This window comes from Chelon labrosus (genome assembly GCF_963514085.1).
Source record: "Chelon labrosus genome assembly, chromosome: 15".
NCBI classification, from domain to species: Eukaryota; Metazoa; Chordata; class Actinopteri; order Mugiliformes; family Mugilidae; genus Chelon; species Chelon labrosus.
The window spans coordinates 9288188-9311180 of NC_140348.1; the positions used below are offsets into that span (position 1 = coordinate 9288188).

General features: G+C 41.3%; 1 protein-coding gene across 1 annotated transcript in view; it reads right to left on the minus strand.

Moving 5' to 3' along the window:
- Positions 1-1186: 1186 nt before the first annotated feature.
- camkmt (calmodulin-lysine N-methyltransferase) overlaps positions 1187-22993 on the minus strand; it is a 104058-nt gene continuing 82251 nt past the window's right edge. Inside the window, exons 9-11 of the mRNA XM_084561114.1 lie at positions 14477-14540; positions 12286-12417; positions 1187-4319 (exon numbers count right to left, since the gene is read on the minus strand). Of these exons, the coding sequence (XP_084417240.1) occupies positions 4221-4319; positions 12286-12417; positions 14477-14540 (295 nt within the window). The 3' untranslated portion in view covers positions 1187-4220. The remainder of the gene's footprint in view (positions 4320-12285; positions 12418-14476; positions 14541-22993) is intronic.

Below are 22993 nucleotides of genomic sequence, written 5' to 3' on the forward strand. Positions count from 1 at the left end.
TCCATCAAATGTCCAAATACATTCAGTGTTAACAGCAGTTTTGTTGCCCTTCATCAGGCACCCCTCACTTCCTTCCAGCCCTTACTCTCTTTCCTTTACTTTCCCTGTCCCCTTCTTCCTCCTCCTCCCCCCCTCCCGCTCGCCTTTCTCCCCTCTCCTCTTCCCTTTCCCTCTCCATCTTGACACAGTGCACTGAGCCTAATCGTGGATAATTGGGTAGGAGGGGCAGTGGGCCGGCCTTGCCTTTGTGTGCAAAGGGCAAGTGGTCAAGTTAATGGGGCCCTTGTGTCGAGCTGGGAGCACTCTGTCTCTCTTTTTCTGTGTTCGATCACTCACTCGGCCAGTCAATCTCAGTCTCTCAGTCAGCTTCTCTTTTCTTTCACGGCCGAAGCTTTTCCCCGCTGTTTCGATCTAGTTTCACCTCATTTCCAGCTGTCTCATTTTGCCTTTCCTTCCAGCCATTCAGTGTGTCTTGTCCCATTTCTGCTTCCCTCCTCCTCCTCTGCCTTCTTGTCTTTTTCCAGCCTTTGTCTTCCTTTCTCTGCTTCTGTCTGTAGCGTTTTCTATCTCTTCTCTCTGCCTCTCCAGCAGAACATTGGGGAGGAGAAAACAGACCTCTTTAAAATATCAAAAGACAGATCAGGAGGCCTCACTGGTTCCCCCTTTCTACTAACTCTCCCTCCCTTCTTCTGACAGATAAACAGAAGAGTGAGCCTGCAGGATTAGCTGCTGTGTACTGCCTTCCCTCCCTCCTTTATCCCTCTCTCTTTTCTTCATGTGGAGGGGTAGACTGCCGCCTGGGCTTGATATATGTGTATGTGTGTGAGCGCATGTGTGTGTTACCTTGTCTGGAACCAGCTTAGCCTGCAGGAGACCATTGTGTTTGAAACCCGGGCCACAGACGATCTGGGCCTGAAGAAAACTTTATTACATCTGTGAGCGTTTGACACGCGATTTACAATAATGGAACACCCACAATTTTCATAGCAGCTTTGTCAACCAGATCCCAAAAAATAGCATTTATTGGGGAATCATATATCCATTACAGACATCGAATTGATTTTGTGAAATTTCAAACGAATTAAATATTTGCATTTGCACTAATAAAATCATTTTGGACAAGGTTTTGTTAATTAAATAATGGCACATTTTCAAATTGACAAAAAAAAAGTCAACACTTCCTCAAGAAAACTTTTTTTATTTTTATTCATTCCACTCCAAAAAACATCCACCCACAGACTAAAAAGTACATTCAATCCACTTTCATTACAGTAAAGCAGAGGGAATTTAACACACTGAATGCGAAATCTCACTAGACGAGGCCATGTCCACACTAAAGTGGATCATTTGAAATATTTCTCTGAAGTGCCCACAGTTTTGTGTTTCTTATGTCGTGCCGAATAGAAAAAAATGTGTTAAAGGTACTCTACGACACCATGAACAGAGTCAACAGTTCTACACTAGACTACATAAGAGTTTTATTTGTGACACAGTGAAATGCAACAGAATCAGATTCAGTTTCTGATAAATATTGCAGAATTTTCTCCTACGAAGGCCAACTGAGAACACTGAAACTGATCTAAATCAGTATGAACATGGCCTGCAAATTAATTTTTTTTAAGAATTTAGTTTGATGATCAAAACTATAACACAGTAGCAGTTGAGACATCCGTTCAACTGCGACACAGATTCTCCTCTGTGGTTTGAGGCCAACCCTGGATTTCTCCTTATTAACGACATTAGTCAACAAATCCAGATAAAGACGACTGTCTGAGTAACACTGATTGTCAGTGGCTTCATGACTGTCTTTTGTCACAGTGAGACATGGTCATATCATAATGACACTAGTGAAGGCCTCACTGTGTAAAAGTGGGACCAGGCAAAGGTGTTGCTGCTAACAGAGGCAGCGATGCTGCAGGATGCAGCAACAAAGTAGTGAACAGTGAAGCCTGATGCCAGATTACTGTTAACGTCTGTGATGCCAAACAAGACAGTGATAAAGTCAGATTTTAGAGGATATTTATGTGTTAGCCCACGCATATACAGAAAACCACACTCCAAATAAACATGGAATAAAACACTCTTCTAAATGTGTGCAGTGGCAACAACGCAATTTAAATCCTCAAAGGTAAGTCTGCTGATAAAACTGGCTTGATTTTCTTTATACTTTAGGACTTATATTGGATTTTTACTTTTTTTTTTTAACGTGAGGAATGTAAACAGCAGCCACTTTGAGATTCTGCATAGCGTCTTGGCTGTGTACAGAAATGGATCACAGTGAACTATGGAAACACCTTTAACACCTCGAGCGTGCCACGGCCGCTTTTGTAACACCACAGGGAAAAGGAAACAGGTGAATGCGCGAGAAAAGACCTGAGTAAGAGAGGATAGTTTGATAGAAAAAAAAATGCCAGAAGAAGATGCAGAAGCAGTTGGTCTGATACGTTTAAACATGTCTGCTCTTGAAGGTCTTAGGAGACTGAGGGACATTCAAGAACTATGTTGGCACTAAACGTATCCGTAAAATTATATTCTAACTTGGGATGTGCACTGGATGGGACTGCATCATATTCCTCTTTCCTATATAGTTTGGAGAGATGAGATATTTCTTATGTTTTCCATGCATACAGAAAACATGTTGGCATCTCATTTAAGATCAGTGTGGTATAAAATACTTCATGGCTGTATTTTACTAATTTTATTTGCCATTTTTGTGTCTACTTCCTCTATTTCATAAATTAGCAGGAACAAAAAATTAACACTCCTTCACACCTGAGAGAGGTGACAAACAAACGTATATACAACTAAAAGTAAGGCTAAATTAATCAATACATGAACGCAGTGTTTAATATAATCTGTCAAAGCAGCTTTAAATGTGAGCAGCAAAAATAGATCCGGCTGGCATGAACTCTGAGCACTCAGTGTGGTGGACATTCACACATTAAGCTAGAACTGCAGCAACGATCTGCACCCAGTGGACGGGAGTAAGAAACAATTAAAATATCTACTTTACAAAAAAGGACATTCCACAGTATTGGGGTCACTTATCAATAAATGCAAATAGTACTGTATGAGTCAATTGAACTTACAGTTACGATGCGCATGTATTGCCTCACTCTTTAAACGCACACACACACACTTCCTGAATGTTCAGACTAGGAGCTTTTAGCAGCGCTCGGCAGATGCCACAGGATCTGATTGTTGAAAGTCAGACTGTTCACTTTTATGCTGTCAGCGCCAATTTAGTCTGATATCCTGCACTGTCAGTACAACCTGTAGGACTCATGACAGGAGACACAGTGGATGTTAGTCACACATATCTGTTGAGGAATTTCGTCAGCTGCAGCTTTGTCACAAACTAAGATTAAAGCAGGAGTTTGAGGTTATGGAAGTGTATGATCAGAGCACATGTCTGCTGAACAGATTATAACACCAACTGAGTGATTCAGTGGGGACTACTTGTTCCCATGGCAATATCACCCTGTACTATGCAATCTGTAGCTCATGTGCAGCAACAATCGGTCCTTAGTCTGAACGCGCCTTAATATGTTAATGTACTGTTGTAAGTAATGGACAAAATAAGTTCTTAATGTTGACCTCTGACTGGGATGATTGAGTTGCATTATAAGAAATTAAAGCGGGAAACACTGAGGAAACTGCGAGCTGTTCCACAGCCTGTGACAGTTAATGAATTAAAGCTGGCCTCCACGCTGAGGCCAGAAACACAGTGGCAAAGGTTAATACTGTCTGACTGAATAACTAACACCTGTAGCAGGACTGCAGGAAAGGTCCATGTTAACTGATTAAACAATGAACTGGCCTGTTTGATTGATTGAATGAATGAATGAATGAATGAATGAATGAATGAATGGATAACTGGTCATTTAGGAGCCAAGTTAGGCCACTGAACGCCAGACAGTACTGTTTGGTTACCTGGCAGGTCTGACTGTTTGACAGTGTTGTTCCTGGATGGATGATTAACACAAAGTGATGAGTGACTGGCTGTCAACAGCTTATGTGTTTGGCCAAGGACCACAATGACAGGCCAGCTGATTAAATGGCTGCCTGGATGAGCGAGTGTTTTCAAGACTGACAGCCAATTGTTTTGTTTTTTTTGGCATAATGGCATATGGTTAAAACACTTAAAGTCAGATTGTTTCAAACTCTCCTTAAACATGTCAAAATGTAGAGTGGCATTGTGTTCAGCTGAGGGCTCACTGTTACAGAGTGAGGCTGACAGGTTGAGGTCCTTTGGTCAAGGTGAGCAGGAGAGGATAGTGGATGTTCTCGTCGTACGCTTCTTTTCCTTCTCTCAGCATCTGAAAGGCACAAATGTAACAGTGTTTTAGTTGGCGCAATATTTTTCAAAGTCAGTCAAGATCTGCAGTATCTCATCCTGATTTCCTTCAGATTCAAGATGCTGAATAAGTTATGAAAGTGTTGTTTAAAGACAACAGGGTCATGATATCTAGATTTCTAATATATTTTTAGGCACTATGGTCACCTCAAACTGAACGCTGTGTAGTTGGACTACATTAACAGTAATCTGGCATCAGGCCTCACTTTTTACTACTTTTTTGCTGGTTCTTGCAACATCACTGCCTCTGTCAGCGGCAACACCTTCGCCTGGTGCAGCTTCGGTCTGCTGTGACCATTGCATTTTTACACAGTGAGGCCTTCACTAGTGTCATTATGATACTGCCATGTCTACCTGTGACAAAAGACAGTCATGAAGCCACTGACAATCAGTGTTACTCAGACAGTCATGTGGTCTTTATCTGGATTTGTTGACTAATCTGATCATTAATCAGGGAAATCCAAGGGCTGGCCTCAAACACAGAGGAGAAAGATCTGGGTTGCAGACTACTACTGTGTTATAATTTTAGATCTTCACACAAAATTCTGATCTGATCAAAAAGGGAATCTGATTCTGTTGCCCTGTCCATGGTGTCATAAAGTACCTGTAACATTATTTTTATATATTTGGCATGACACAGGAAACACAAAACTGTAGATACTTCAGAGAAATATTTAAGCTTCCACTTTAGACTAGTCCTCTAATTGAAGAATAAATAGTAAAATAAAATCAAATTTTTATTTTGGTGTTTTATTTTGGTCTCTTTAGGTCCTTTGTTAAATCTTATCCTTCCTCATTTTCCTTTGTTTTCTGACACCACACAACTACTAAAACCAAGCAAAAAACATCATCAATTATTTTATATTTAATTATTTTTTTATCATTTCGCTCAGATGACTTTTGATTTGAAAACCCAGTCAAGTAAAACAACAAACTGACAAATTAGATAAGCGCATGTGTTAAACTGAGAGCTGATCATCACCTCCATATATTTGAAAGTAAAAACAAGAGTTCAACAGTAAATCAGAGAAACCTTAATGTTTACTTGAACTTTAGTCCGAATACGAAACATATGCAGAACTCATTAGTTGGTTACATGCTGTACTTTTGCAGAGGAACTTATCCAATCCATATCCAAACACAATGCTACTTATAATTTGCTAACTACCACAAAGAGTTTATGTGATACGCTTAATAAGCCGTATCACATTGCACTAATCTGAGCATTAGGGCTGAAACAAACTCTCAATTAATCAGTTTTTGGTTTGTAAACCTTCGGAAAATAGTGAAAAATACACTTTTTTTGTCCAACCAACCGGACAGAACTCAAAGATTTTTACTTTAATGTCATGTGAGATGAGAGAAAGCTGCAAATTCTGACATCTGTACTTTAAAAACTATTTAAATGATTAATCTATCATCGGCATCATTGTCAAATAATTATCAGTCAGTCAATTGAATAATTTTAGTTTCAGCTCTAACGGGAATATCCCTGCACACACAAAATACTCTCAGTTCCAAACACACATGAATCATTGCGGGGCGCCCATGTGGTGCCCACTCGGTGCCCCTTTAAGCAGACTTGGCAGTTTGGGCATGCACCAGCTAATCAGCTCGCTCAGCGTCTGGCCAAATGATCAGAGACTTATGAAAGTGAGTTCAGTGGGTCTGCTCATGTGAGAGTGTGATTGTCTGTCTGTGTGTGTGTGGGTGTGTGTGTGTGTGTACGGTGAGAACAGGATAGCAGAGAACTGTGTGAAAAGGACTCACAACAAACAGAAACTGAGACTGACCCCAAATTCTCTTCTGTCAGTGCCACATAAGTGCTACACATGTGACCCAAACCTACTTACAGTACACTGCAAACTGTGAAAATCACGACTTCATGGGTTGCCGATAATTAGTTTTCCAGTATCTAAAGATGAAGTTTTATAAGTGTGCCAGAGGATTATGGCAAAAGTCCACTTCATGTGTAGTGGACATTCATAAACAAAAGTGAACTTTAAGTTGTAAATGTAAAATAAAGTTAAGAGATACAATTACAACTAGTTCTCACATTCTCACAGAAAAAGTGTAATGACTGAATGGTGTATTAACACTACATGTAGCAACACATACCGTGTACATTAGTGCAGAGTGAAGTAGTTACATGTACTTGTCAGGTGTATACAGGTGTAAAATCAGAGAAAGGTGGTGTTCTTGAACATGCCTTACACCTGCAGCCCGCAATGTCCCAACCCCCAGAAAACAGGACGTTTGTGTGATTTAAATGGCGACCTGAGGTTCTGCTTCACATTGACACACCTCTCTCACGTCCCATCGCACGTCTTTCCCACACCTTGTCCTGTGAAAGTGTGAAGTCTACACTCCTCTCCACCTCTCTTCATTCTCCCCTTTTCTGTTTTCTTCTCTGCTTTTTGTTGATTTTGAACAACCTGCTCATGTTTGCCTCCCCCTGCTCCCCTTTAGTCCCTCCCTTTCTCCCTTGGTGCCCTTTATGTGCGTTATCTTCCTGTAGCCATCCCTCCAGGCACCGGCCGGTGGTTGAACCTGTGACCCCCAGAGAGGGACGGGAGATAGAGGGTGGCAGAGAGAGCAAGAGCAGACGACCCAGGGGGTGGTTGGGCGTGGAGGGGCAGCTGCCTGCCCCCGGTGCTAAGCCTGCTATGGGGACCATGGCCAGCATTCACATTCAAATTCTACCAGGCAGAAGGAGCAAGGAAGCGATAGATGAAGGGACGGAGGGATCGGGAGGGAGGGATGGAGGGATAGAGAAGGAAGGAAGGAAGGAGGGAGGGAGGGTTTTAACACGGTGAGGGCTGAGAGCTGCAGAGGTGAAAAGTTTAACAAGCAAAGCTGTTCCTCCTGATCGCAGGCTGCCTAATCAGCTTCATGGGTGGCTGGCTAAATCGGCTCTCAACCCGACCCCCCACCCCACCGCCCCCACAATCTTTTCTCTTTTTTTTTTCTTTTCCAAGGTGCAAGTCATTTATTTTATTGCCACTTTTGCACCAGCTTCTGTCTCCCTCTCTGGAAGCTCTCATTTTTTCCTCACCATTTCTCTGCCTGCTTCTTTTTTTTTTTTTTTCTTTTCGTTTATTCTCGCCCTGCTGGTGTACACCAAAAAAAGAAAGTGAACAAGGTGGAAAAAAGAGGGAGGAGGGGGGGGGGGCTCTGAGACAAGGGAGGGACGGATGAACCGGATGTCTGGGGTCTCTCTCGGCAGGATTAGGAAACAGAGAATGAGGGATTGCGTGGATGGAGAGATGAGTAGAGGAAGGGATAGAAGGACAGGCTTGAATAAATAGAGAAGTGGGTCGTGATGTAGGAAATGGGAAGATAGAGGGGAGCAGAGGGAGGGAGAGCGGAGAAGGGTGAAGGAAGATATGTCAGAGAAAAGGAGGAGGGGGAAAGGGCAGGCAGCTGAGGGGGGAGAGATGAGGAAGAGAGAAACAGGGAGACAGAAAAAAAAAGGAGGCAGGGAAAAGAGTGTGAGTGCATGGACACAGTGGGGATACTATTTATGCATGTGAGAGAGACGGGGGAAGTACACATGTGCACACACCCTTTCTTGCACGTGTGTGTGTGTGTGTGTGTGTGTGTTTGAGAGAAATTAAAATTCATGACTCTCTCTTCACAACCATTTGAGTAACAAGATTAAGATGGCGGGTTAGAAAATAGTGCTGGCATTATCAGGCTGCTTGCAGTCCCTCCAGCTGCTTGCCTCTCTATTCCACAACAGTGGGGATAAGAGGATAACGCGCTGGCCCTGTCTGCCCGTCCCAGCACACGCCTTAAACTCACACTCTAACACACACACACAAACCACTGCACACCGGGCCTGCCTTCCTGCCTCTGCCTGCCTGCCTGCTGTCGGCAGTCCCTTGAGTGTATTTGTGTCAGAGGGTGAAAGTGTGCGCATGTTTGGAAAACTGCAGAGCAGAGAGCCGGGGGTCTGCGGAAGGTTTGTAAAGACCGGCTGAAAACGCTCCCCGCTCTTCACACAAACACATGCAAAAGCAAACATTACGGCTGGCAGTATATTCCAAACAAAATCAAATCTGACGTGTGTCAGACCTGCCACAGCGAGGGAGGCCGGAATATTCACAGCTACTGGGAGTACATGTTTAACAGCATCTGTGCCAGATGGAGGAGCTTATGAGTCGCCGCGAGACGACAAGAGGAACTCCAAACACAACACCTCAGTGATACACAAGCTTAGATTTTGATTGGAGGGTGTTGCCAGCCTGATTTAGTCATTATTCAACATCATTATTCTGTGGCTTTCAGTGGTATCATATCAGCTTCATCATACAGGTTAATAAAGATCTGTTTTCCATTCTCATAATTGCAACCAGGAAGTACCAGAAAACCAACAGAATAAGTCAGTTTAGTTTTCAAATTATAAGTTTTGTTTCAGTGCTTAAATTTTATTATCTTACATGTGACTTTCACATTTCGCAGAATCTTCACTCCTTACTAAATCCTGAAACACAACATGATTACATATAATAAAACAAATAAAAGATGCAATGATTGACTTGTTTTTATTATTTTCTTTTACCTATAATATATATTACTGGCGACGATAACACATTTATGACAACATTTTAAATATTTACTCAGACATGTGCTCACTCAACTAAACATAATCTAAAGATTGAGGCAGCAAAAGTTAATTTAGCGTAACCGCAACTGAGTATTTGCTTACAAGCTGGAGATGTTTCAGCAGCTGGTTTCCTAAATATATAGATTCATATATGGTTTTTCAGCACTAGTTTCCTATCACAATGTACACACATGCTTCTGGTGGAGATGTGTTTGATTGTTTTAAGCCACGGTGACAGAAAATCCATAGTGTGTGGTCCGCTGTCGATCCAGATATGCGTTTCTCTTCTGTTCTGGTCCACTCGCTGCAAGTAAATATGGCTGAAGAAAGCTAATCTGAAGTGCAAATGAGTAGCAGCTGCTCATTTGGGTGCGTGCGTGTGTGTGTGTGCAGAGGTAGTGTATGTTTCACTGTGATATCATCATGCAGTGTGTGCGTTTGTGTGTAATGTCTAGCCAATATGCTGTCTGAGTGATGTCTGGTCTGTGCGGGATTGTGATATAGCTTGTTTCTTAGCGGCGCTCACAGCGTGTGCGTGTGTTTGTGTCGAGAATGGTCAGTCGGACATCTACACACACACAAACACACACACACAAAAAAACCACACACACACAGGGGTTGTTCAGAGTGTTCATCAGAAGATAAGCAGAGGAGACTTAATCACCTTCAGATGTGAGGGGGGCACTTCAAGTTGTCCTGATATCCACATATAGCACCTGACCCTGTGGTGTGCGTGTGTGTGTGTGTGTGTGTGTGTGCGTCACACAGAGGCAAGTGTGAATTTCAAGAGCGAGCCCAATGTTCTGACAGTCCCCTCACATTCCAAAGAAAAGAAAGCATCACTTCAGGTTGATGTTTTTGGTTGTGTTTTTAATATCACACGTCAATTTTAGTCTGAATTTCACTATTCACAGCCACACACGCTGTTGTCAAGCGACTCTCGTTACTAAAAAAGAAAAGTCTAAGTGGCAATTTCCCCAAGCAGTTGAGGTGCTGAACCATTAGAATTATTCAATGACTGTGGACCATGGCCTTGAGGCCCGATCAATTCTCTTTTTTTTTCCTAAACAAATGTGCACCTCTTTTAAATTTAAGACAATGGTGGCGTCCACTTTAATCCCACTGAAGCTAATTTTTATTTTAGTCTATCCCTTTTAACTTGCTTCTTTCTGACTCGTCTGCCTACTCCACCTCAGACCAAAAACACTGACTAGTTTTCATTTGATGCCATGCTACTTGGATGTGTCAGATAAGAAGGGAAACTGAACAGATGATTAATCTGTGTTTCGTTCTCAATCTGTCGGGTTGTTGGATCACTGGCAAAATGTTCTCCCAGTTCAGCAAAGGTGAAGATCTGCATAAAGGCAGTTGATACAAACTCGACCAAAAAAAAATTAACAAGCAGAACACTAAACGGAAAGCAAAATGTTTTTTTTTTTCTGTTCATACAAAACATAATCTGGCCTCTAAATTCACTAGATCCCAAACTGATCAAGTATCTGTGGGATGATCCACAGAGGCCCCTCCCCTCAACCAAAGGCCCCCACTAACAACATTCTGTATCCAGACACCACAGGACACCCTCAGAAGGCCCATGTCCATTCTCTGACGAGTCACAACTGTTTTGGAGACACAAGGGAGACCTACACAATATTAGGAAGGTGGTCATAATATTATGCCTGATCTGTGTATTTCTTCCAACATGTTGTTGCTAATGCTAACTGCTTGTTGTCCATTGACCAGAGGGTTAGTAGTTCGAGCCCCGGTGCATGGACCACAGGTCAAAGTGTCCTTAAGCAAAGCACAAGTTGCTCTCAGTGCTTTAGGAAGAAAGGTGGTACAATATGACTGACTGACATAATAACAAGCTTGTGACAAAAGCTAGGCCAAAACTGGAAAAGCATTCTGGTTCATGTTCAACATTCGCTTGACTTTTTCAAATAACACAAGCTTGGCCTGTCTGGAGCCGGCCCCCTCTGCAAATAAATGCCTATGTGGCTAAAAGGGCTCAATTAGAAACATAAGAGTGATTGTGCATGTTAAAGTTGGTGAGGGACCAAGAAGAAAAGAAGGGAGTGAGATTTTCCTCGCTGAGGTTCAGGCCACTTTAACAGGCACTTTAATGGCCAGTCTGTCCAATTCTCCCACCAGTGTAGGTGAACGTGTGCGCACCAATTTAGCCCACTCCTCGCTGTCCTGTTCTTCTGTAGCTGTGTGTGTAATGGAGTTAACAGCTGGACACCACTTCTTTTAACACAGCCTACTCATGTGCTTTCTGTCGCTCCTTTCTCTTTTTCAGTCGCCCTTTCTCTCCTTCCCTCTCTCATTCTGGCAGTGCCAAGTTAAGGCAGCTTGTTTTTGCTGCGGCGTGTATCGCAAAGTGTCTCTAAACATCGAACAAGCTAATCTGCTAGTCTCTATTAAGTGCATATTACACAACCTGGATTGTTTCTGGTTTCTTTGTTGAGTGGCAAAAGAGTCAGCTTTATTTATTTTTTTTAATAAATGGCATTCATTTTAATCCGTTTATTTTAATATACCAAACCAAATTCACTTTTGCACAGTGGGTGTTTTTGCACTACGATGTAGTCACTTTAGAAAGGAACAGCTTTAAAGTTGGTAAGCATGAATATGCAATGAAACTAAAGTAATAAAAAGATCGAAAAAACTTTATCTATTGAATAAAACAGTTTTCAGACGTATGTATCACAACGATCAGACATAACAGATATACTTCTATTTTAAGCAGTCCAGTGTATTCCACTCTTTCTGCAGCACTTTACTCTCTTTACTCTCAGCGTGTTTAAAAACACTTGGTAATCTTATACAATGGTACTGGATTATTATCACTGCAGTTAGAATCTTCAGGGGCTTTCAGACCAAACAGTTCTAGGGACTTCTTGGTCCCTACTTGGGGGCTGCATCATAAACTATATACCTTTAAGGGTTTTTTTCTGTTTGCAATCACGCCACCAAAGGGATTGCAGGATTGGTCTAAGCATTACTTAGTGTATAAAACTCTATACTATTATTATTCTAGCCTCCATTTCTCAGGGTTAACATTAAGAATTGTTGCTTTACTAAATTTATGGATTTTCTTTAGCATGGCGATGGCTGTGGTGCAGTCATGTGACTGACCAATCAAAAAAGACCATACAAAGTTATGAGAACTGCGATCGTTCTCAGTTCCTAAAGTGCCAACTGCACAAAAACAGTCCAAACGTCTTCCAGCCGTTCCAGAAACTTTGTGTTACGTGTGAAAAAGGTCCATATGTGCCTTTTGATAAATGTCTTTTTCATTCTTGGACATGGTTCTTACCTTCAAGTGAACATCCCAGACCTGAGCATCATACTGCTGGTGTTGAGAGACGGAGAGTCCAGCCTGCTGGGCCAGTTGACAAAACACATTAAGGGTTTCACCTCGCAGTGGAGCGAACACCAACGCCATGCCCTGCATGGGAAAGACAAGGGGAGGGCAAATTCTTTTATGGACAGTGGACATGGTACAGAGCACATTTCTAGCATACTTCACACCTCAGTTCTCAGAGCTTTTACACACACAGAGTTAGCTGCTAGTGTGTCTGCTTCTAGGAACACATTAGATGATAAGCTAAAAAACTGAAAGGTAAAGCTCCACTAATCCAATCAACCCTGGAAATGTGAACACACATGCATAGGTGTGAATGTGTCTACTTGAGTATGTGATGCTGTTTTTGTTTCTGTGTGAGAAAGACAGGGAAGGAAAGTGCGTGTGTGCGTGTGCATCACAGACATCCTGCAAATACTAAGAGGATTACCAACAGGTTCAAAGTTTCTTTGAAATCCTGCAGCTTTCAGTTTTATTTCATGTTGATCATGTTATTATTGTTTTAATTAAATGGAGCAAAGAGGGATGCTCACACAATCGCACACATACAGCTAACACACACAATGAAATGCACAATGACACAAGACAAGCTAAAAGAACAACAAAGGCAGCGAAGACAGCGAGATCTCTGCGTGCAACGGATGATTTTTCATCTGTATATCCAGTTGCTTTTTCCCCCAAAGTCCCGCTCTCCGTCTAAAAACACAGCAAAAGCAAACAAACAGACAAAATTCCTCCCAGCGCTAATCAGCTGATTAAGGGGATCCAGCCCGCTGGATGGACCACCTTTGTCAGAAACAACAAATTAGTGCCATTAGATGAGAGAATTAATTGCTCTGTTAATTGTTTAATCAGCTTAGCAAATTATTAAATATTTGGCAAAGCTTGTTGTGGCAGCGACAGTCTGATGGACGACACTCAAATCATATTAGCCCCTGAATTATCTCCTCTGGATTAAAGAGAGAGCCATGAAAAGAGACTTAACACACAGATGTACAACAACGGCCAGATGTCACATCTGATATTTGGCAGCATTCGATCACAGCAGCTTCAACCTGAAATGTCAGCTGAAGAAATGTGAGAGTCAATGCTGCTGCAATATTAATTAATTCAATAATTTAATTCTTTTTTTGTCTAGTTACTTCTGTTGTTTGCAACACAGGGAAGAAGAAACTGAATTTTAAACAGCAAACCAAAACTACATCGTTTTGTACTTAACTCTGATGGTACTCAGTCTTTGTATCTGTTGCTGAGATTTCTGCATGAACCCGAGTAAAATGGAAGTAAATGGAATCTCATTTGAGGTGTTGACAGCATTTACTGACTTATCAATGACATTTAAAAATTACAAATGGAACATCTCACTTGTGCTGGGTGAACACGCGGTGATCACTTTTCATACTGATGACTATTTCTTTTGCAAAACACAGTTCATGAAAGCAGTTCATGATGGATTATCACGAGAAATTAAGACAACGTTTCTCTTGAATTTTGTTAATTTTATTTTTTATTTTTTTCCACAAAAGCCACATCATAACTCGAATGTGTGGCATGACAGATTTTCCATCTCCATATTTCTTTATAGTTCATCATTTATTCTCCTTCCTCCTGTCCTTCCATCTTTCCCATCCACCTCATCCCTTTCTACATTCTCTCCTCCTTCTTCTTCTCCCTATCGCCTCCTTTTCTGTGCCATTGTCGCTTCTTTTTCATAAACAGATATTCTCAGGACCGGTCTGGCCTCTGTACTTAAAACACACCCCTCTTCCCTCAGATGAATAGAAATCTCAACCCTATCTCTTCCAGCCTTTCGCTTTTTTCCCCCCATTTGCTTTGGCTGTCACAGCATGGGGTCTTATCGCGAGGCCAAAAGGGAGAAGTTCCCTCGGATTTATGATTAAGGGAAGGGAAGGAAAGAGAGAGAAGAGAGAGAAGGAGATCAGAGCGATGCATTCAAGTTGCTTATAATAAGCATTAAAGCATTACATGATATTAATCCTGTCAGGCGATTAATGTGTATTGCGTTTTGGGCAAAGCCTAATTATGATTGAGAAGAGTGGGAGGTGATTTAGAGGAAGGGGATAAGCAGAGATATGTACAGTAGACACACAGAGGCAACACAAACACATGCAGACACACTTACGCCGGGTTGCAGTAATCTCCTTATAGCATCAACCAGGCTGGCTCGGTACTGGTCGAGGAACAAACTGAGAGGGAGAGGGAGAGTCAGGTTAGAATGCATTCGTACGATAGCAGCTCCAGATAAAGGCGCAGGCTATTTATTATCTTTTGTTTACGAATAAACCCACCAACAGGAAGAGGGGAAAAACAATTTGCATGAGTAAGATGCTCTCCCTTTTTGTTTACGTCTGAGTTTCCATGGGTATTCACCTCGGCCCGCTGTCGAGGCACTGAGTGGAATGCAGAAAACCCAGCGTGCACAGATACCATCACCCACGGTAAACATGCACACTTTTACTGAGGTACCCGCACTCTGAAGTTAATTAATATGAGTATATAAGACTCCTACAATTAATGGAAACAAAACCTAATTAAACTGGCAACATTGTACATGGAGAGCTGACATTTTTTATATGTGAAATAATGCATCTGTGCTCCATGTGTACAACATCACACCCAATACGATTAGCACTACATTAAAATAATCCTAGTGCCATATTTAAAGCCATTACAGTGCTAATGTATGATGGACAGTAGGTCAGACCTTACTGTGTAGGTGCATTCATGTTTGTATTTGAGCTTGTTTTAGTCACTCTGTGTGAGTGTATAGAATTAAGTGCAAACACACATACACAAAGTGACCTAAATAACTGAAAGGTGAGAGGATGATGTGAAGAGGAATGGCTCGGATTGATTTAACAAGGCCTTTTTATGGAAGGCCAATAGACATTTTGACTTGCGACAGTGGTACCAGTGTATTAATGATGTGGCATTAAGCGTGTCAGTAAGTCGTGACAGTGAACCAGCGTGCACTGAAGCCACAATGCAGCTATCTTTAATACTGTACTCTGTGCTTTCCCAGCTGTGACAAGTCAAAATGTCTGCTGTGAAAAAAAGGTCTATTAATATGAATTGGAGGACAATTTGTTAAAGGTATAATAATGCACTCTAAATCCTTGCTTGTGAAGGCTTTAAAACAGAAACTGACATCAAAGAACTACCGGCCTACTGCGTCTGGGCCACACAGTTGGACTTGAACACACTGCAAAGACTACATCCATTTGCCAGCTAGCGCCTTCGTTATGCACCTGCATGAAAGGAAATAACACTCTATAGCAGCAGGTGACAGTAATCTATAGTTGTCACTGAGAAACCTAAGGAGTCTTGGAAGCTAGGAGGAACAACAAACTGTTGCACAGAGCTGGCCTCTGTTGATCAGTTGGGCAACAGTTTATTCATTCATGTTGCTGTGAAAATATCCACGTAATGCTGAAACGTGTAGGCCACCAACGGTGGAGCATCGGCTCAGTGTGTCACAGCTCTAAGAGTATTGACTAAATTAAATTCCAGAGTAATCTATAATACATATAATCTTGCCTTCCTCAAACGGTTCAAATTTACCAATAATGTATCACTGCAAGAAAGAGATTCATACCATGTTCAGCATGAGTCCTGGAGGCTAATAAATTACATTATTAAAATGTAAAAAAACACACACCCACTCTCTCTCTCAGACACACACACACAGGCCCAAATCCTTCTAAACAAAGTAACACCTGTCTATCTACTCACAATGACAAATTTCAATCCATTATGCAAGTAAGTACACTACGAGTATGAGTGTGTGTGTACCTATTATCACAGATGAGAGAGGAGTAATTTGACTAAAACGCAACAATACAGCGCAGATTTGACATAATCCTGCACATCCGTCCAACTGGCTAGTGGAGTGGCAATCTGGTCTCCACCTTCCAATCACAGTCTCTGACCTTTCCTCGTTCAAAATCCTCTGACCGCTGTGAGGAATGAGGGGGGCATGTAACAGAATCTCCTCTGTGCATCTATACCCATGCTGATGTGTTTGTTTTCATTGTTGTGTATTTACCTGTTAAAATTAATGAATGCAGCTTGACAGCCTAATTTGTCTCTAGAGCATTTGTGGTAGAAATTTATTAGAAAAGGAAAATAGAAGCTCAGAAATTGCCTCTTCAAACTGTTACCAGAACCAGGACACGTGTACATGTGTGTAAAGTTTATTTTTCTTTCAAGGCTAGACAGACGTCTGAAGTTCATGTGACTTGAAAGGTGAGAGGTTTCTGTTTGGTTTATTTTGCCACAGATATCAGTTCACAGGAAAAGTGAGTGGCAGTGAAAACAAGGAAGTGAGCCCACTGGGTGGAGGCAGGAGCTGAGACACACGCAAACCCCCACACACACTGGGGCGAAGGGAAGGACAGAGTGCCATTAAGAGGGCAACAGTTACAAGAATAAATAAGTCATTACTTATAAAAATGTTTGCTTTATAAATGTCTACAACTACTGTTACAACATTGTGCCTTGATAAACAACACCACCTAAGTAAGCCTGTAATTAACTTGAAAAATGACTCTACTCATGTTTCTAGGAGAAATTATGAAGCCTTTAGTTTTAGATTATTTTAGCAAAAATATGAAGTCTTAGTTATAACAGAAACAGAATGAATAAAAGTTTACGGTGCACAGAAATAAACTGTAAAGAACAAAAGACCAATGCTGCTGTGATGCCTATTCACATGGGTTTTTATGTCATTAGTTAGTCTACTCAACTATAAACTGTGTTTGTCCATACCTGTCATGCGATTCCTATTTCAACTTGTGATCACAGTTCCAGTTAGTTTAAGGAGATGTGACATTCAGCCAAATGTTGTCCTTGTTATCTAGTTTAATGTTACATTAAATTATTTTGTATTTTTAGTACTTCACTTCTGTTAGTCTTGGACGAAAGCCATCATGACACCTTGTAATACCAAATAAATGCTGCTATTCATCACTTCAATTCATTTAAGCCACCTTTGCTTCTGGGTTTGTAATTATGGTTAGATTATTTAAATGATCTTCTTTTCAACAGAAAAGTTGAAGAAATTTAAAACTATTGTATTGCGAGATTGAGGTGAGCACCTCACAGTCTATTAAGCCGTTTGACTTGGATTCACCGTTTTATAGTGTCAAGCTAATATTAATGGACTCCCACAATGAGGGGTCTTCCCCTTTAAGGTCACCTCCGATGCACCCAGACTGTCAGAGGCCTATTGTCTCACACTGACCCCTCCCACCCAACATGGCCCAGCGAACTAGCTGCAGGTCAAAGGGTAATACGGGCGTGTAAGACTGTTGTTGCTATATTTGGCTATATTTGTCTGCACGTATGTGAACATATGGGATGTCGTCAAGGCTGGAAGGGCGAGACTGTGGAAACAAATGACATCATCTACGAAGTCGAATTTCCCAAGGGGGAATTTAAGGTTATGGTGCAAGGGTATATATTTATATGCATTACCACACCAGTTAACTGGGACTATCACCCTTTTGTTTGACAAGTCACTACTCTTCAGCATGATTCCTCTTTTCTCTAAATGTAAGTAATTAACATTGACCATCTTGTGACAATTCAATGTTCTGCCAAGAAACTTTTGGACCTGGCATTCATTCATGTGGATGTTACTTAGACAAGTACCATCCACCTAGACCAGACCAGGCACCCCCACCCTATAGCAATGACACTCCTTGATGGCAGCAGCCATCCCCAGCAGGATGCAGCCTGACACACACAAAAAAACAGTTTAGGAACAATTAAAATAAACATGAAGAACAGCGCAAGGTGTTGACCTGGCCTCCAAATTCACTAGATCCTAAACTGATCAAGTATCTGAGGGATGATCCACAGAGGCCCCTCCCCTCAACCCATAGGACCCAAAGGCCCCCACTAACAACATTCTGTTGCCAGACACCACAGGACACCCTCAGAAGGCCCATGTCCATTCTCTGATGAGTCATAACTATTTTCGAGGCACAAGGGAGACCTACACAATACTTGGAAGGTGGTCATTATGTTATGAATGATCGTGTATAGATCCAACTAATTAGTTTGAGATTATTCAGTTCCAGGCTTTCCAGGAAATGTCACTCTTACTGCATACTAAGCCACTTAAGATTAGACCAACACAAACTTGTAATCATGTACAAAAAGAAAACAGCATGCGCAAACACTAAAAATAGAAGACTAAAGCATAATCCAGACCATCATAGAAACTGCAACAAAGCACTGCACGGTTTTAGTCTTTCACGGTATTAAGGAGAATACAAGGATGTGTGTGCAGTTGAATGTGTCGTTCTCAGGAAGTGAAGTTAGTAAAGACACTGAGTACGCCTCTAAAGAATCATTCTGTTGAAGCAAATGGACACCTGTTGGGTTTTTGCTGAGGATGTTGTTGAGTTAGTTTGCTAAAAATACAGACTACATTTCTGAACAGTTATAAACTATGAACACTATAGTATCGTTTCTACGACCTTGATGAAACGTGAAACGTTGTGGCATGTCGATCACATTTCTACTGAAATAATTAATCTCTGATGTCAATAAATAGACCGTTATTTGGATCTTACCAACTACAACAAAGGAAAGACTTCTTTTCATTACTTCAGAACGATTTGGAGTCATATGTAACTATGCAACTATTTTAAGAGCTAAAATGGTGTTGTCGAAGAGTGTTACAATACTGGAAAAAATAAATTGACAGAGAAAAGATTCAAACAAAAGAAAAGAAAGAAAACGCTGAAAAAGCAGTCTTCTATGTGCGTGTTGGAAAGATTCAAGGTTTGTACACCAAAATAATTGCTGATTTGTCTTCATGGAGTAGCTGACTGCCACAGTATGTAATGAAGAATGTGTGAAGTAAGATAAAGCCCACAGAAGATGCAGAGGTTGTATAATAGATCAAACATGTTCTTTCTTGATCCATTACAGTCTTCAACCACCCAGCAGCACTCTACATGTTTACTATTTCAACATCATTAATAGTGCAACAGACTGCCGGTACTTATTTTTGAACTTCTGCTCAGAGTGACACTGTCAAGTCCCCACACTGAGATATTACCACACATGTGCTTGTGTGTGTTCCAGTAACAGTCAGCGCTAAAGTTAACCACTAAGGAGGTGTCTTACGCCCAAAATGTGCACATGCGAATGTGAGAATGGCGCAAATATGGTGAAAAAACAGAACCATGCATGCACGCGTACCAGCTCACACAGACATAAACAGGGCTTTATCTCACTGCCCACACATGGACAGATTTTGGAGAAAGCAGACATGCCAAGATCCGTGCCAAAGATGCTCTGCCACCCACATGCCCACTGCAGGAATCCCTCTCTCTCTCTTTCTCTGTCTGCCAGACAAACACAAAAGTGCGGTGGCACACAACCCTATTTCTGCACAAGATGTCTCAGACTTCACTGATATGTCCATTCTCACAGTATGTCCATGGACATACTTTCCACGCATCACAATGATCAACACTGGATCACAGCTGCCAAAAAAAAAAAAAAGAAGTGATTCCATGTCTGCAAGTTAAATACACTTCTGTGACCTCCGCTGTTTACTTGTTCCTTTCAACCGTACACTATCATCCTTCACAGGTCTACCGTATAGTCTACACATCCTCCTGTTTGTTTGAAATATGATCTTGAAACGCGTCTTTATTTACTTAATTTCTTTGTATTGTTCAGCAACTCTGTTTTACAGGGCGTTGGTCAATATTTGTGAAACAAATTGGTGTTTAGATATGTTAAAGAGGCAGAGCAGGAAGAACAAAATGCCGACCAGTTTATTTTAACGCCAGGCTATAAAGAGTAAATAGATAGCTATATGTACAGCTGCAAATTAAGACAAACAGACACTTTGATATGTTACTAGCCTAGAATCACCCGATCAACAGGTTTCTGCAATAGTCGGGTGAAAACCAGTTTTTTTTTTCCCATCACACCATCCCATTGGTGAACTGAGGGCTAAGCCCTCAATGATTTTTTCGAGTTTAAATAAATCAATTCAATTCAATTCAATTCAACTAAGGTAGTAATTCTGAAACCTTTTAAAGCCAATGACCCGAGTTAGGATCCTTAAAGGTAACGGAAACATCACATATATAGTGTAAAACTGTCTAACACTATGGTTATTAAGATTCATCTGTAATGACAATAATCTATTTGAACAACTGAGATGCGTCTGTTGCTGTCTGAAATATCACATGTTCATGAGTCAGTTTGATGAGTCACACAGGTGAGTTTGAGGGAAGGCAAGCATCGTGGCCAAACGAGTTCAGGAAAGTAAACCTTTTTCAGATAAGAAAAACTTTGGTCTACTTTCACAATACTGCTGCAATAGTTCAAACATCCTCTCTATAACATACCCTTGACCACTCTTCAGAGTGATAGAGCAAACATTACTTCACTGCTACTGACTTTACAAAATTTGTGGTGGTCACAAAAAAGCTGAGTCTTTGGGAAGCAGGCATTCAGTCATTACTATTATTCAGGTTGTTGTTAACATTTAATGAATGTTAACAATCACAACTCCTATTTTTTTTTTCTTTTAAATCAATCTGCTCAGATATAGAGGATAAAACCCTGATTTAAGTAACCTTCTTATAAATGACACACAACCTTCTCTGGTCTTGTCGAACTGATAATGTGATAAAACCTTTGCTGATGACTAAACTGGACTGGTCAGGGTTATTTCTATCAACATCTATTGTATCTATTGGCTGTGACTGCTCTGACTTCATAACGTCTTATTCAGGTGCAGTTTCCAAGTCTCAGATGTGATAAGTGGCGACAGATTCATACTTCACAGCACTTAAATAACATCTTTAACTGCGACATCCACTCCAACGCTGGACAAATCTACTTTCGCATAATACCCCCTCATCAAGCATATGCAGGATATCAGAGGAAGTTGGCACATAATAGGTTACTGATGGACACCAGACTCTTCTTCTTTCCGTACTCTCCTCCGCTCTTCTGCTCTCCTCTCTTCTCAGCAGTGGTTCCACTGCAGCCGGTAGGAGCTATAATTAATCGGAGTGGAAGTCGCGTTGTTGACCTTTTCGCAGGTGATCATCACAATGACGGGGCCCGTTAATCGGTCAGCCATCACTCTTCAACCACCACCACTGCAATTATCACACAATCACTCACTCGCATACACACGCAGAAAAGACGGCACCACACAGAAAAAAACATCTTGCAGCACATGCACACACGCAGACCCATGACTGCAGCTCGGATCTCTACAATGAGAAAAGAACCTGCAATATCAAAACTTCACATCCAATTTACTCTGTTCTCACACTGGCTGTGCTTCTGTCTGCCATACACACGTGTGCATATACACTTGTCTACTGTAAAATATCCTCTATTAGCTGCCTGCTCTCTTTTTCTCTCTGGATGTTGTACCTGACTATTACTTATAATGACTATGACATTAAAATAATGATAACGGCGTTTGCTAATGCTGCACTTAGCACACATGCACACACTCGTGCAGACAGATCCACACTTACTGTACACAAGCTGGTTTTGTTCCGTGTTTGTGAAGCTGGAAAGAAGTCAAGTGGTTTCACTTAAACCAACAGCATCTGCCTCTTTTTAGAGTATGTGAGTGTGCAGGTATTTTGAAAGGTAAACGCTGTTTACAGTTCCAAAAAGAAGCTGGAGCACAGTTCTTTGACCAGACTGACCAGATCTAACTTCCCAACATCTTGATTTAAACTTTCTTAGGGAGGCTGAGGCGTTTAATGTAACTGGACTCACATACCCAGGTATCCATAGTATAACTGTGGGTAACCGAACACAGACGTTCCACATACGCACACTATAAAAAATTATGATGACCTGCAAAAAGCAACACAAGCTCCTACATTTACTGTCAGCAGTTAAGTGTGTGGAACCACTTCAATGTGATGATGGTGAGGATGATTAAATGTCACACAGACGTGGATGAACAAAGTCTTCTGAACTCCTTCGAAAATTGCAAAACAATATGCTGCCTCTCCCCTCCGAGGCATCTGTTAGTTTGCACGACTCTCCATTAGACCGAAGACCATCTTCAGTGCCTCCACAACCCCCTCCCACACATGCACTTGGGGACCTCCTGGCCTCTTGGTACCAGTCTGCTGATTTGGATTTTTTCTGGGACAACCGGACCATCAAGTCCTTTATCTTCAGCTTGATGGCTGAAAACTTGGGTAGCTGCTTGTTTTACAGTTTCTACATCACTACATCCCACATGTGCGCTGAAGGCACGAGATGAACCATCATAACTCTCTAACTTATATGCAAATTTGTAATCATGAGGCTAGTTTGGCTGGCACAATACTTCTGTGTGTAATTAAAATGCTAATAATTTAAAAAATATGTATATATTTTCTGTCATAGAATATAAATTTGGATTTTTACAGTGAATGCACATAAACAAAAACCTTCTGTCAATCACTCCTGTTATATCCTACGATCGAGGGATATATAATGAATTGTTTCTGTCTAGTAGTTACTGCGTAATTCTGTACTGACTGGGCCCAGGATGAACGAGCTGCAATGAGCAAGGTTTAAATACCATTTTATTCACTGTGCCACTGTAGCTGTGTGTGTGTGAGTGTGTGTATGAAGT